At 42.9% G+C, this 12494-nt stretch overlaps 1 protein-coding gene across 7 annotated transcripts in view; it reads right to left on the bottom strand.

The window, feature by feature from the left end:
• Positions 1-12494, bottom strand: part of LOC110516540 (septin-9) — a 153462-nt gene that overhangs the window by 82151 nt on the left and 58817 nt on the right. Inside the window, exon 2 of one of the 7 annotated variants that reach the window (XM_090197183.1) lies at positions 9628-9719. The exons of 5 other annotated variants lie outside the window; for them this stretch is intronic. Coding sequence is in view for 1 of the 2 variants with exons in the window: in XM_036941640.2 (XP_036797535.1) it covers positions 201-255 (55 nt within the window). In the remaining variant the exon portion in view is untranslated. Of the gene's footprint in view, positions 1-200; positions 297-9627; positions 9720-12494 lie in introns of those variants that run through there. One more of the 7 variants, XM_036941640.2, reaches the window with a different exon arrangement.

Genomic DNA, 12494 nt, shown 5'->3' with positions numbered 1-12494 from the left:
TAGGCTACCAAAATACAAGAGGGGAAAGCGTTTCAGATTTGGAATAATCTCTTGGAGAAGATTGTAGGCCTACAATTTGATTTCTAACGTGTTTGGGGAACACCATTCAAAAATCAAGTTGAAAACTATGTCACAAAAAACAAAAACCCTACGGAATCCCGATGTAACTAAAATATTAACAGGGAAAGTCCGTTCATTACCGGATTTAATACGCTTCACATATTTTTTCATCATTGCGATGTAGTTATTTCGCATTCCCTCAATGAAAACGTGAATGACTCACAACAAACCGATGCGCACAAACTGATCAAACACAACCAAAGCGCGCGCTATTGTGGTGTATTCATTATCTCTTACGACGGAAACCGTTTACAAGTTAAGAACCAAATGGAAGCAAACGGAACGAAACATGGCGGGACCTAACTGAATTTGTCCAATAGAAACTCTAGTTTTCGTTGCAAAACTTTTGGTTTCTGTTGTTAAATATTACAAAACATTTTACAACAGAATCGGCGTAATGAATACACCCCTGCGCTCGCCATGCCCATAAATTGTGACGAATTAGCATGTATCCTATAAAAAAATACTCAAATTCTGTTCAATTCTGCCCATTGAATAAAAACGCGGTTCTATCAACAAATAACATAGATAAGCAGCAACAGGTTGGCTAATGGTGTTACCTTTATATATACCTCTATGGGTGTTACCTTTATATATACCATCTATGGGTGTGACTTTTATATATACCATCTATGGGTATGATCTTTATATATACCATCTATGGGTGTTACCTTTATATATACCATCTATGGGTGTTACCTTTATATATACCATCTATGGGTGTGATCTTTATTTATACCATCTATGGGTGTGATCTTTATATATACCATCTATGGGTGTTACCTTTATATATACCATCTATGGGTGTGACCTTTATATATACCTCTATGGGTGTTACCTTTATATATACCTCTATGGGTGTGACCTTTATATATACCATCTATGGGTGTTACCTTTATATATACCATCTATGGGTGTGACCTTTATATATACCTCTATGGGTGTGACCTTTATATATACCATCTATGGGTGTTACCTTTATATATACCATCTATGGGTGTGACCTTTATATATACCTCTATGGGTGTGACCTTTATATATACCATCTATGGGTGTGACCTTTATATATACCATCTATGGGTGTGATCTTTATTTATACCATCTATGGGTGTTACCTTTATATATACATCTATGGGTGTTACCTTTATATATACCTCTTTGAGTGTGACCTTTATATATACCATCTATGGGTGTTACCTTTATATATACCTCTATGGGTGTGACCTTTATATATACCACTATGGGTGTTACCTTTATATATACCTCTATGGGTGTGACCTTTATATATACCATCTATGGGTGTTACCTTTATTTATACCATCTATGGGTGTTACCTTTATATATACCATCTATGGGTGTTACCTTTATATATACCATCTATGGGTGTTACCTTTATTTATACCATCTATGGGTGTTACCTTTATATATACCTCTATGGGTGTGGCCTTTATATATACCATCTATGGGTGTGGCCTTTATATATACCATCTATGGGTGTTACCTTTATATATACCATCTATTTCTGTGACGTGCGTCATTTGTTGATCACGTGACCCACTTACATTTATAGTAAAACCCAAGCTGATTATAATATATCTTTAGTAATTTCTTTAGTAATCTCTTTAGTAATGAAGTTTCTACAATAGAAGGACAAATATTAGTCTAGCCCAGCTCACTAGAAATAGTATCATACACACTCTTCAGCATTTTTATTTTCTAGTGAAATATCTTCAAGCTTCAAATAAATGAAGCATCATCACACACCCAACCACCCCCATTTGCACACACAGATGCACACAGACACACACAGACACACACACACACACACACACACGCATACACGCACGCATGCACACAGACGCACACAGACACACGCACGCACACAGATGCACACAGACACACGCACGCACACAGAAGCACACAGACACACACACACAGACACACACAGGGCTTTTGCCCAGACAGTTTCTTGCTATAATCTTCATAAAGTTATCCTTGAAAGCTAGCTATAGTTACAGCATTCTTATGCTATTTAAGTGTCAGCCATGTCAAATTCAATGTATTATTCCATTAGCAAACATTGAGTTCTGCAAATCACCAGGATGCCTTAACTAACCAAGGTAGACAGGGGAGTTGACAGAGGACTGGCAGATCTGGAACCAGGCTAGTAGTGCAATGAGTCCCAGGTAAAAAGATTTGGGACCTGGGGCTTATTGTTTCCAGTTGTTGTTGTTGTTATGTTTCCGTTGGGTTTCTAAGTTGGCCTTACAGCCTTACAGTCAGGGTTAGGTAGGTTACTTTCTAAATGTAATCCATTACAGTTACTAGTTACCTGTCCAAAAGTGGAATCAGTAACGTAACTTTTGGATTACCGAAAATCAGTCATGTAATCTGATTACATTACTTTTAGATTACTTTCAGATTACTTTCGCCTTAAAATGCATTAGAAGAAGACAAACATGTACGTTACCAATTGAACAACATCTATTTCAGGATAAATCAATGTTAAAGTTTACATAGCTGGCCATATATGGATGTAAAATGTTACTTTATGGGTTGGTTATGTAGGCTTCTTCTAACCCATCGCTTTCTACTACATATAATAATAATATGATTAAATGATATCCTTACATTACATTACATTAAAAACCAAAGTCTATCAGTTTAGATTAGCCACATTGTTTTACCTGAGCATAACCCCAACACTAAGGACATATTAGCCAGCTCTACTCTGTTGTTTATGATTTTGTTGTAATGAAGGACTGATTGGGCTCATTGATTCGAGTTGAATAATAAATGCTGCGCTTGTGGAATGGCATGCATTGATCAATAATAATAAGTGATATCCGTATCACCGTAGACTAAACCGCTGCTGTCATCCTTACCTCCAAGCGTTTATTCAAGTTGGATAATCTTTGGATGCCGACAACAGTCACATCATTGGAAGAGATATCTTGAACTGTAGCCTACAAAAGCCTATTTCTGCTCTTTTCCCGCGATGCATCAAACACATTTGGTGAGTCATCATAGTGGTCTCTGACTTGTGGTCAGACTCGCTCAGGTGGAACAAACTTAAATTTGCGCCTTTTTTCAATGCTGATTTGAATATCATTGTGAAAACAGAGTGTGTCAAAGTGTCAAAGATTTTCTTTCTGAATTTAAAAGTAATCCTCAAAGTAATCATCTAGTTTTTCAAAAGTATCTGTAATCTGATTACAATATTTTTGCTGGTAACGTAATGGATTACAGTTACCGTTTTTGTAATCCCTTACATGTAACGGATTACATGTAATGACTTACTCCCCAACCCTGCGTAACGTATGGGGTTCCATTGGTTCCGTGTCAGTTTGGAGGTTGCGACACCTAGCTAACCTCTGCTCTTCCAGACTAGGGCCCTGGAGCTCCCAAATAAACAACCCAGCCAGCGCCAGCATCTTCCCCGCTCAGAAGGCCCCGAGCCAGGGAGCAGCATGGGGGTAATAGACCCCCTTATGGAGCACACTATTTTCACACACTTGGTTCTTTTCATCAGGTTTTTGTGTCGTATTACTGAATAAAAGCCATGCTGGCTGCAGTTTAGGCAGGGCTACCTAAAGATTTAAAGATGTGTGAGTAGATACATGACAAATGCTGTGCTATTGAGGTGTTTGACACAGAATTCTGGGTGTAATAGCTGATCTTGGCAACAGTTCAGAAATAGTTTAGTTTCACTGAGGAAAGAGACCAAAATCAGGAGTAACATTTTTCAGGATGCATTATGGATATTTCTGTGACTGCTTAAACAAGGCTGAGTCTCACTGGCCTAATGCTCCTCTAAACTCTCTCGAATCTGCTGTACAGATACAGGAAATCTCAGCTTGGTTGACGGTTATCGACAGATTGGCATTCCAGTTCTGTCAGCACTCCGGGCCCTCTAGGTACTTTGGACCCATGGTCCTGGACAATGGCTGGCTTTATCCCAGCGCTCCCTGGCTAATAGTGGTCTGCCAGCGAGGTGAGGCCAGGTGACTGATGTCCAACTGTTACAAACAGGGATTAGGTTTCCTCCCTGAGACAGGAAGAGGGATCTGGCCCACTGTCAGCAGAACCGTGTTTACATTTACATTTGACATTTTGGTCGTTTAGCAGACGCTCTTCTCCAGTGCATTAATTCAGCCAAGACAACCACATCACAATCACTGTAAGTAAAACTCTCCTCAAGCTATCAGCAAAATCAATGCTAGTTACTATTTGTTCATTGGGGCACAGCGTTAGAATATTTTTTTTGCCATGGGGAACAAATATGAGCGCTTCATATTGGACAAGTCTAGGTAGTCCCTCAATGTTTCAATAGGTTTTCTACCGTTTGGTGATTAATGAACTCAACCCAAGATAGTGGCCTGATGATGAGTGTGATAGAGAGTGCTGTGTTGTTAAGGCTGTATCTCAATACTATAAAATGGCCTCAGTCTCTCCATCTGTTTTCCTCCATCTGCACTAACATTAAAGAACTGGTCTTTTGAACGTGAGTTCCTGGAAAGAATCCCCCCATACCAGTTTGGGAAGCCAATAAGATGTTCAATCACATAGTAGTACACCTGGAATCCGGAGGAGTGGAGATAACTAACCCGGTGCACCACATGAATAACAGCTTCCAGCCTATATTCATAAAGTGTCTTAGAGTAGAAACGCTGATCTAGAATAAGTTCAGCCTTTTACATTACAATACAATTAATGTATCCCCCATACATTAATTGTATTGTAATGTAAAAGGCTGAACTTATTCTAGATCAGCGTTTCTACTCTAAGACACTTTATGAATATAGGCTGTAACTGATCCTAGACCAGCACTCCTATTCTGAGACGCTTCATGAATACAAACCCAATGGTCTCAGCTGATCCATACAATTCTGACCAGCTTTGAGGAGAGACAGAGGCTGTCCTGATGTGCCTACAGTGTATTACAGTTCACTGACAGCCATGCTAGTGGTAAAGGGATACCTAGTCAGTTGCACAACTGAACCCATTCAACTGAAATGTGTCTTCTGCATTTAATCCATCAGAGTGGTGCAGGGGGCTGCCTTAATCTACAGCCACGTCATCGGCGAAGTTGTTGGGGGTTAACTGCCTTGCACAAGGGTAGAACAGCAGATTTCTCCACCTTGCTGGCTTGGGAATTCAAACCACTCCTAACCCGCTAGGCTACCTGCCGCCCCGTGATAAGGAGAGTCATGCATCTGGATAGAGATAAGGACTAAGCCATGTGACCCCTGCTACAAACAGACATATACCAGATCTGCTACCACAGCTGACTAACCACCTGATGCAACGGCTGATCCTGCATAACAGATCTAGACAAACACAGATCTAGACCAGTGATGTCACAAAGAACACTTTTGAGACAAAATGTCATGAACAAAATGGGCCATGAAATGCACTACCTGTAGATATGGCTGATATAATGCCTATAATGCTGAGACATATAAAGGCGTTTAGATACAGTGATTCAACAGGAAATAAGGAAGAGCCTAAAACAACATCCCTGATGAAGTCATTCTCACACAGCAGAAATAACAGGAATTACTTGAAGCAAGGATGAATAGTTACAGTAGTTAGTCCCATAGAGATCCTATTAAATTATTAGCATTCTAATTCCTAATTCTATGGTTAGTCTTGTGTAGCATCTTTCAGTCCACTTAACAGCAAAAAGAGGAATCATCTCAGCTCAAAGAATATAGTAGCTTCCATAACACAAAAGTGCCATTTAAAGGGGCACTTAACCACTTTTTAACCTCATATTCATTATCTCCAGCACCATACCTGTGTCTACATTTGTTGCGACAGTCTTCACAGTGTTGAGGAACCAACCAACAGATATTGTGATTGATGTAATGACCAGTCTGGGTGTAGTGATGTTAGGGGAGGACAAAAGAGAAGGGAGCTGTGTGTGTGTGAGTGTGTGTCGGATCTGTGGTAAGAGAGGCACCAGCTGTCTGGAGGAGACAGACAGGAGACACAGGCACTCTCAGCTCTGTGTGTGTGTGCGTGCGTGCGTGTGTGTGTGTGTGTGTGCGTGTGTGTGTGCGTGCGTGTGGCCCCTTCCCCCTGTGTAGTAAGGTAAACACTGAGGGGTTGGAGCCTGGCTCACTGAGGCTCTGACGCACATCTCAGACACTGGCCCCTAAATCACTAATGTGTTATACTCACACAATACTGCAGGAGGTGAACTGGGTGTGTGTGTGTGTGTGTGTGTGTGTGTGTGTGTGTGTGTGTGTGTGAGAGAGAGAGAGAGGGAGAGAGAGAGAGAGAGAGAGAGAGAGAGAGAGAGAGAGAGAGAGAGAGAGAGACTGTGTAAAGTATGTGTTTATGTGTTTGCATGCCAGTGTGTGTATGGTGCCTCCATTTCAGCTTGTCTGTATGTTTCCCAGCACAAGGACAAAGGCGTGTGAAGCCTCAAAGAGTCTTTATCAGGAGCTGTACAGTATCAATGAGATAACAGTGATCACAAGCCTCCTAGCAACAGCTAGATAATTATAATGAGGACCAAATGTCAACTCTGTTCTTTATTTTATTCACCTCCTTATCTTCCTCTACCTCTCTCTACCTCCACCTCCACCTCTCTCTCTCTCCCACCTCCCCATTTCCACTTCTCTCAATTCAATTTCCATTTTATTTAAGGTCTTTATTGCCATGGGAAACATATGTTAACATCTCCAAAGAAAGTGAAGAAGATAATAAACAAAAGTGAAATAAAAAATACAAATGAACATTACACTCACAAAAGTTCAAAAATAATATTATGTGCAAATAGTTCAAGTACAAAAGGGAAGATAAATAAACATAAATATAGGTTGTATTTACATTGGTGTTTGTTCTTCACTGGTTGCCCTTTTCTTGTGGCAACGGGTCACACATTTTGCTGCTGTGATGGCACACTGTGGTATTTCACCCAGTAGATATGTGAGTTTATCAAAATTAGATTGGTTTTCGAATTCTTGGTGGGTCTGTGTAATCTGAGGGAAATATGTGTCTCTAATATGGTCGTACATTTGGCAGGAGGTTAGGATGTGCAGCTCAGTTTCCACCTCATTTTGTGGGCAGTGTGCACATAGCCTGTCTTCTCTTGAGAGCCAGGTCTGCCTATGGCGGCCTTTCTCAATAGCAAGGCTATGCTCACTAAGTATGTACACAGACAAAGCTTTCCTTAAGTGTGGGTCAGTCACAGTGGTCAGGTATTCTGCCACTGTGTATTCTCTGTTCAAGGCCAAATAGCATTCCAGTTTGCTCTGTTTTTTGTAAATTATTTCCAATGTGTTATTTGGTGTTTTACGTTGTACACTGAGGATATTTTTGCAGAATTCTGCATGCAAAGTCTCAATTTGGTGTTTGTCCCATTTTGTGAATCCTTGGTTGGTGAGCGGACCCCAGACCTCACAACCATAAAGGGCAATGTGTTCTATAACTGATTCAAGTATTTTTAGCCAGATCCTAATTGGTATGAGAAGACTTTGCCTATGTTTGGTTTTGATTGTCAATCTCTCTCTCTCTCTCTCTCTCTCTCTCTCTCTCTCTCTCTCTCTCTTTCTCTCTCTCTTTCTCTCTCTCTCTCTCTCTTTCTCTCTCTCTCTCTCTCTCTCTCTCTCTGTCTCTCTCTCTCTCTCTTATCCTCTCCCCACTCTTCTCTCTCTCTCTCTCTCTCTCTCTCTCTCTCTCTCTCTCTCACTCTTTCTCTCTCTCTCTCTCTCTTATCCTCTCCCCACTCTTCTCTCTTAGCCTGTCTTAAAACTTGTTTTCCAGGGCCTCCCGAGTGGCACAGCGATCTAAGGCACTGCAGTGTTTGAGGCGTCACTACAGATCTCGGTTTGATCCTGGGCTGTGTCGGAGCCGGCCACGACCGGGAGACCCATGAGGCGGCGCACAATTGGCCCAGCATCATCCGGGTTAGGGGAGAATTTGGCCAGCTGGGATGTCCTTGTCCCATCATGCTCTAGTGACTGCTGTGGCGGCCGGGGTGCATGCACACTGACTTCGGTCGCCAGCTGTACAGTGTTTCCTCCGACACATTGGCTTCCAGGTTAAATAAGCAGTGTGTCAAGAAGCAGTGCTTCTTTGGAGGATGCATGGCTCTCGAACTTCGCCTCTCCTGAGTCCGTACGGGAGTTGCAGCGATGGGACAAGACTGTAACTACCAATTGGATATCACGAAAAAGGGGTAAAAAAGTACCAAAATATGAAATAATAACTTGTTGCCCAAACACACTAAGACAGTCGTGAAGAGGGCACAACAAAACCTATTCCACCTCAGGAAAAGATTTAAAAAGATTTGGCATGGGTCCTCAGATCCATCATCACTGCCTGGTATGGCAACTGCTCGGCCTCCGACCGCAAGACACTACAGAGGGTAGTGCGTACGGCCCAGTACATCACTGGGACCAAGCTTCCTGACATCCAGGACCTCTATACCAGGCGGTGTCAGAGGAAGGCCCTAAAAATTGTCAAAGACTCCAGCCACCCTAGTCATGGACTGTTCTCTCTGCTACCGCACGGCAAGTGGTACCGGAGCACCAAGTCTAGGTCCAAGAGGCTTCTAAACAGCTTCTACCTCCAAGCCATAAGACTCCTGAACAGCTATTTTTTCCTTAACACTTTTTTTCCTTCAAACTTCTTAAAGCGTTGTTGGTTAAGGGCTTGTCAGTAAGCATTTCACTGTAAGGTCTACTACACCTGTTGGTTAAGGGCTTGTCAGTAAGCATTTCACTGTAAGGTCTACTACACCTGTTGGTTAAGGGCTTGTCAGTAAGCATTTCACTGTAAGGTCTACTACACCTGTTGGTTAAGGGCTTGTCAGTAAGCATTTCACTGTAAGGTCTACTACACCTGTTGGTTAAGGGCTTGTCAGTAAGCATTTCACTGTAAGGTCTACACCTGTTGTATTCGGCGCATGTGACAAATAACATTAGATTTGATTTGATAAAGGCACCCACCACGTGATCAGCTGATTGTCAACCAGAAGGAACAGAAGAGAACAGTTAAAGTCCTCATGACCAATGTGCTCCTCACAGTTTGTCAGAAATATTGAAGCAAATTCAGGGGGTGTGAATGATCAGTAGATGTTCCACGACATGTAGATTCTGATCTGCGATTGGCCAATTGTGCCCTTTTTACAGCTGAGAGTGTCAGAGAAGACAATGGTGTGTGACCCTTGACCCTCAACAAAGTGGACAGGTCGGTGCGTGTGAGAACTCCTACTCTCAGCCCAGATCAGTACTGATCCTGATACCTGTTGAATTCACACAGGATCCAGTGAAATAAGTAAGGCCAACTCTTTTTATGAGACACATACACATAACAGAGAGGAAAAGAAGGGCCTCAACCAGCGAGAGATGAGGTACAACCCAAAATATTGTATAAGCATGAGTGAGAGTTGTGCCTATTCCTTCTCAATGCACACACACATATAATGCCTTATAAGTGCTTTTCTAATGCGTTGTGATAGCCCTCATAGAAAATGTTACCGGCCAAACTCACCTCATCAAGGCTACTTAACATCCCTCTCCAAAAGGTGTCCATTACAGTCGTCAAACACACTCTCCAACCCTCGCAGGAAAAGTTCATGTTAGCTAAAAGAAAAGGGAAGTCTTTCATTGCTTTGTCGTATGATGAAGGCTGGTGATAACTCAAAGGGCCTTGGCTTGGCTGGGTGGGCGTGTGTGTGTGTGTGTGTGTGTGTGTGTGTGTGTGTGTGTGTGTGTGTGTGTGTGTGTGTGTGTGTGTGTGTGTGTGTGTATATATGTGTGTGTGTGTGTGTGTGTGTGTGTGTGTCTACGTGCATTGGTGCCTGTGTGTGTGTCTGTGTGTGTATGTGGGCAGAGTATAAGTTACACTCCACATGTTCTACAGGGAGAATAACAAAGAGCGGTAGCTGAAAACATACAAAGGTCCGCTATGTTCTCGCTGCCTGGGAGTGACCCCAGCAGTTGGTTCCAGTAGCCTCCAGCTACAACACACACAGCATGGCGGCAGAGGCAGGACACCTGTGTTAGTCGTGAGAGGTGAACTGATAGGGCAGATAAGGACGGAGGCGGCTGGTTGACCTTTCAGCTCCTGGCAGGGGACACTTCCTGTGCTGTCCTCCAATGGGGTTCTCTAATAGAGTGGGGTCAGGGAAGCTACTGTGCAGAACAATGACAGATTGGCACAAAATGTAATAGTTAAGTTGAGAAACCAGTTATTTGAGTGGGCTTGTATTATAATGTATTGTACAGGTCAGATTCAAAATGCCAGATGAAATGCCTTGGGAAGCAGTTGAAAAGATTGAGCAATCAATCAAAACCACATTAACAAAACGTGTTTTTACTGGACATGATTGGCCATCCCATTAACGTGAATCATCATAGAGCACAACCGTTTAATTCCACTTCATTTTGTGTCCTGAAAAGCTGTCTGATTAGACAGTCTCAGACACGGATCCCTTCTCCCTGTTGAAAACCACCCAGAATGTGTGGATTCTGTAGCTCCCATACAGTCTAATGATCCCCTCTAGATATGGTCTGTTCAGATGACACGTTTTAGCTTATACAACGTGCACTAACCAATTGAGGGGTACTCAGAAAAAACAACCACAGCTAAATCACAGTTTGCTGAATTCTGGTTTTCTACAGTATGTGAAAGACTTGATGTATGTCCCAAATGGCACCCTATTCCCTATGAGTCCCGGTCAAAAGTAGTGCACTAAATAGCAAATAGGAGGATGCCATATGGGACACAACCTTGAATCTCTACCTCTGGTCTGATTTCTGCCCTGCCTGTCAAAAACTGAGCATCTAAAAAGAGGCTGACACTTCATTTAGTTGTCACGGTAGCATTGGCTTGTACTGCAGGCTGAGGGAAGATACTCACTGAGGGGACGGGATAGCCCAAAGCATAACATAGCTGAGAACTGACTGTTATATGATGACAAAGTAAACACTTGTGTTATTCATATCAACCATTAGTGTAACATAAAATAAGTACTTAAAGAATGATCAAAGATCAGATTGTTTTACCGCCAATACTGGCCTGAACCTTTAATGGAGATAAGAGTATATCTGACCCTGAATCAGTGGTTAAAGGCAACTTCTTCTACATTGGCAGTGAGGAGAGGGTTTAAGCTGAGAGCAGGGCAGGCATTGAAGCTCCTCTCCTCCCCTGTAAAGAGAAGAGAGGACAGGCTGTGTGGATATCCTCTCCTACTCTGTAAAGAGAAGAGAGGACAGGCTGTGTGGATATCTACTCCTCCTCTGTAAAGAGAAGAGAGACCAGGCTGTGTGGATATCTACTCCTACTCTGTAAAGAGAAGAGAGGCCAGGCTGTGTGGATATCTACTCCTACTCTGTAAAGAGAAGAGAGGACAGGCTGTGTGGATATCTACTCCTCCTCTGTAAAGAGAAGAGGGGACAGACTGTGTGGATATCTACTCCTCCTCTGTAAAGAGAAGAGAGGCCAGGCTGTGTGGATATCCACTCCTCCTCTGTAAAGAGAAGAGAGGCCAGGCTGTGTTGATATCTACTCCTCCTCTGTAAAGAGAAGAGAGGCCAGGCTATGTGGATATCTACTCCTCCTCTGTAAAGAGAAGAGAGGCCAGGCTGTGTGGATATCCACTCCTCCTCTGTAAAGAGAAGAGAGGCCAGGCTGTGTGGATATCCACTCCTCCTCTGTAAAGAGAAGAGAGGCCAGGCTGTGTGTGGATATCCACTCCTCCTCTGTAAAGAGAAGAGAGGCCAGGCTGTGTGGATATCCACTCCTCCTCTGTAAAGAGAAGAGAGGCCAGGCTGTGTGGATATCTACTCCTCCTCTGTAAAGAGAAGAGAGACCAGGCTGTGTGGATATCTACTCCTACTCTGTAAAGAGAAGAGAGGCCAGGCTGTGTGGATATCTACTCCTCCTCTGTAAAGAGAAGAGGGGACAGACTGTGTGGATATCTACTCCTCCTCTGTAAAGAGAAGAGAGGACAGGCTGTGTGGATATCCACTCCTCCTCTGTAAAGAGAAGAGAGGCCAGGCTGTGTGGATATCTACTCCTCCTCTGTAAAGAGAAGAGAGGCCAGGCTATGTGGATATCTACTCCTCCTCTGTAAAGAGAAGAGAGGCCAGGCTGTGTGGATATCCACTCCTCCTCTGTAAAGAGAAGAGAGGCCAGGCTGTGTGGATATCCACTCCTCCTCTGTAAAGAGAAGAGAGGCCAGGCTGTGTGTGGATATCCACTCCTCCTCTGTAAAGAGAAGAGAGGCCAGGCTGTGTGGATATCCACTCCTCTGTAAAGAGAAGAGAGACCAGGCTGTGTGGATATCCACTCCTCCTCTATAAAGAGAAGAGAGGCCAGGCTGTGTGGATATCTACTCCTCCTCTGTAAAGAGA

The sequence above is a fragment of the Oncorhynchus mykiss genome, chromosome 13 (assembly GCF_057628025.1).
Source record: "Oncorhynchus mykiss isolate SJ-2025 chromosome 13, ASM5762802v1, whole genome shotgun sequence".
NCBI lineage: Eukaryota > Metazoa > Chordata > Actinopteri > Salmoniformes > Salmonidae > Oncorhynchus > Oncorhynchus mykiss.
Note: the sequence above shows the minus strand (reverse complement) of the source record. Positions and strands in the feature narration are given on the sequence as shown.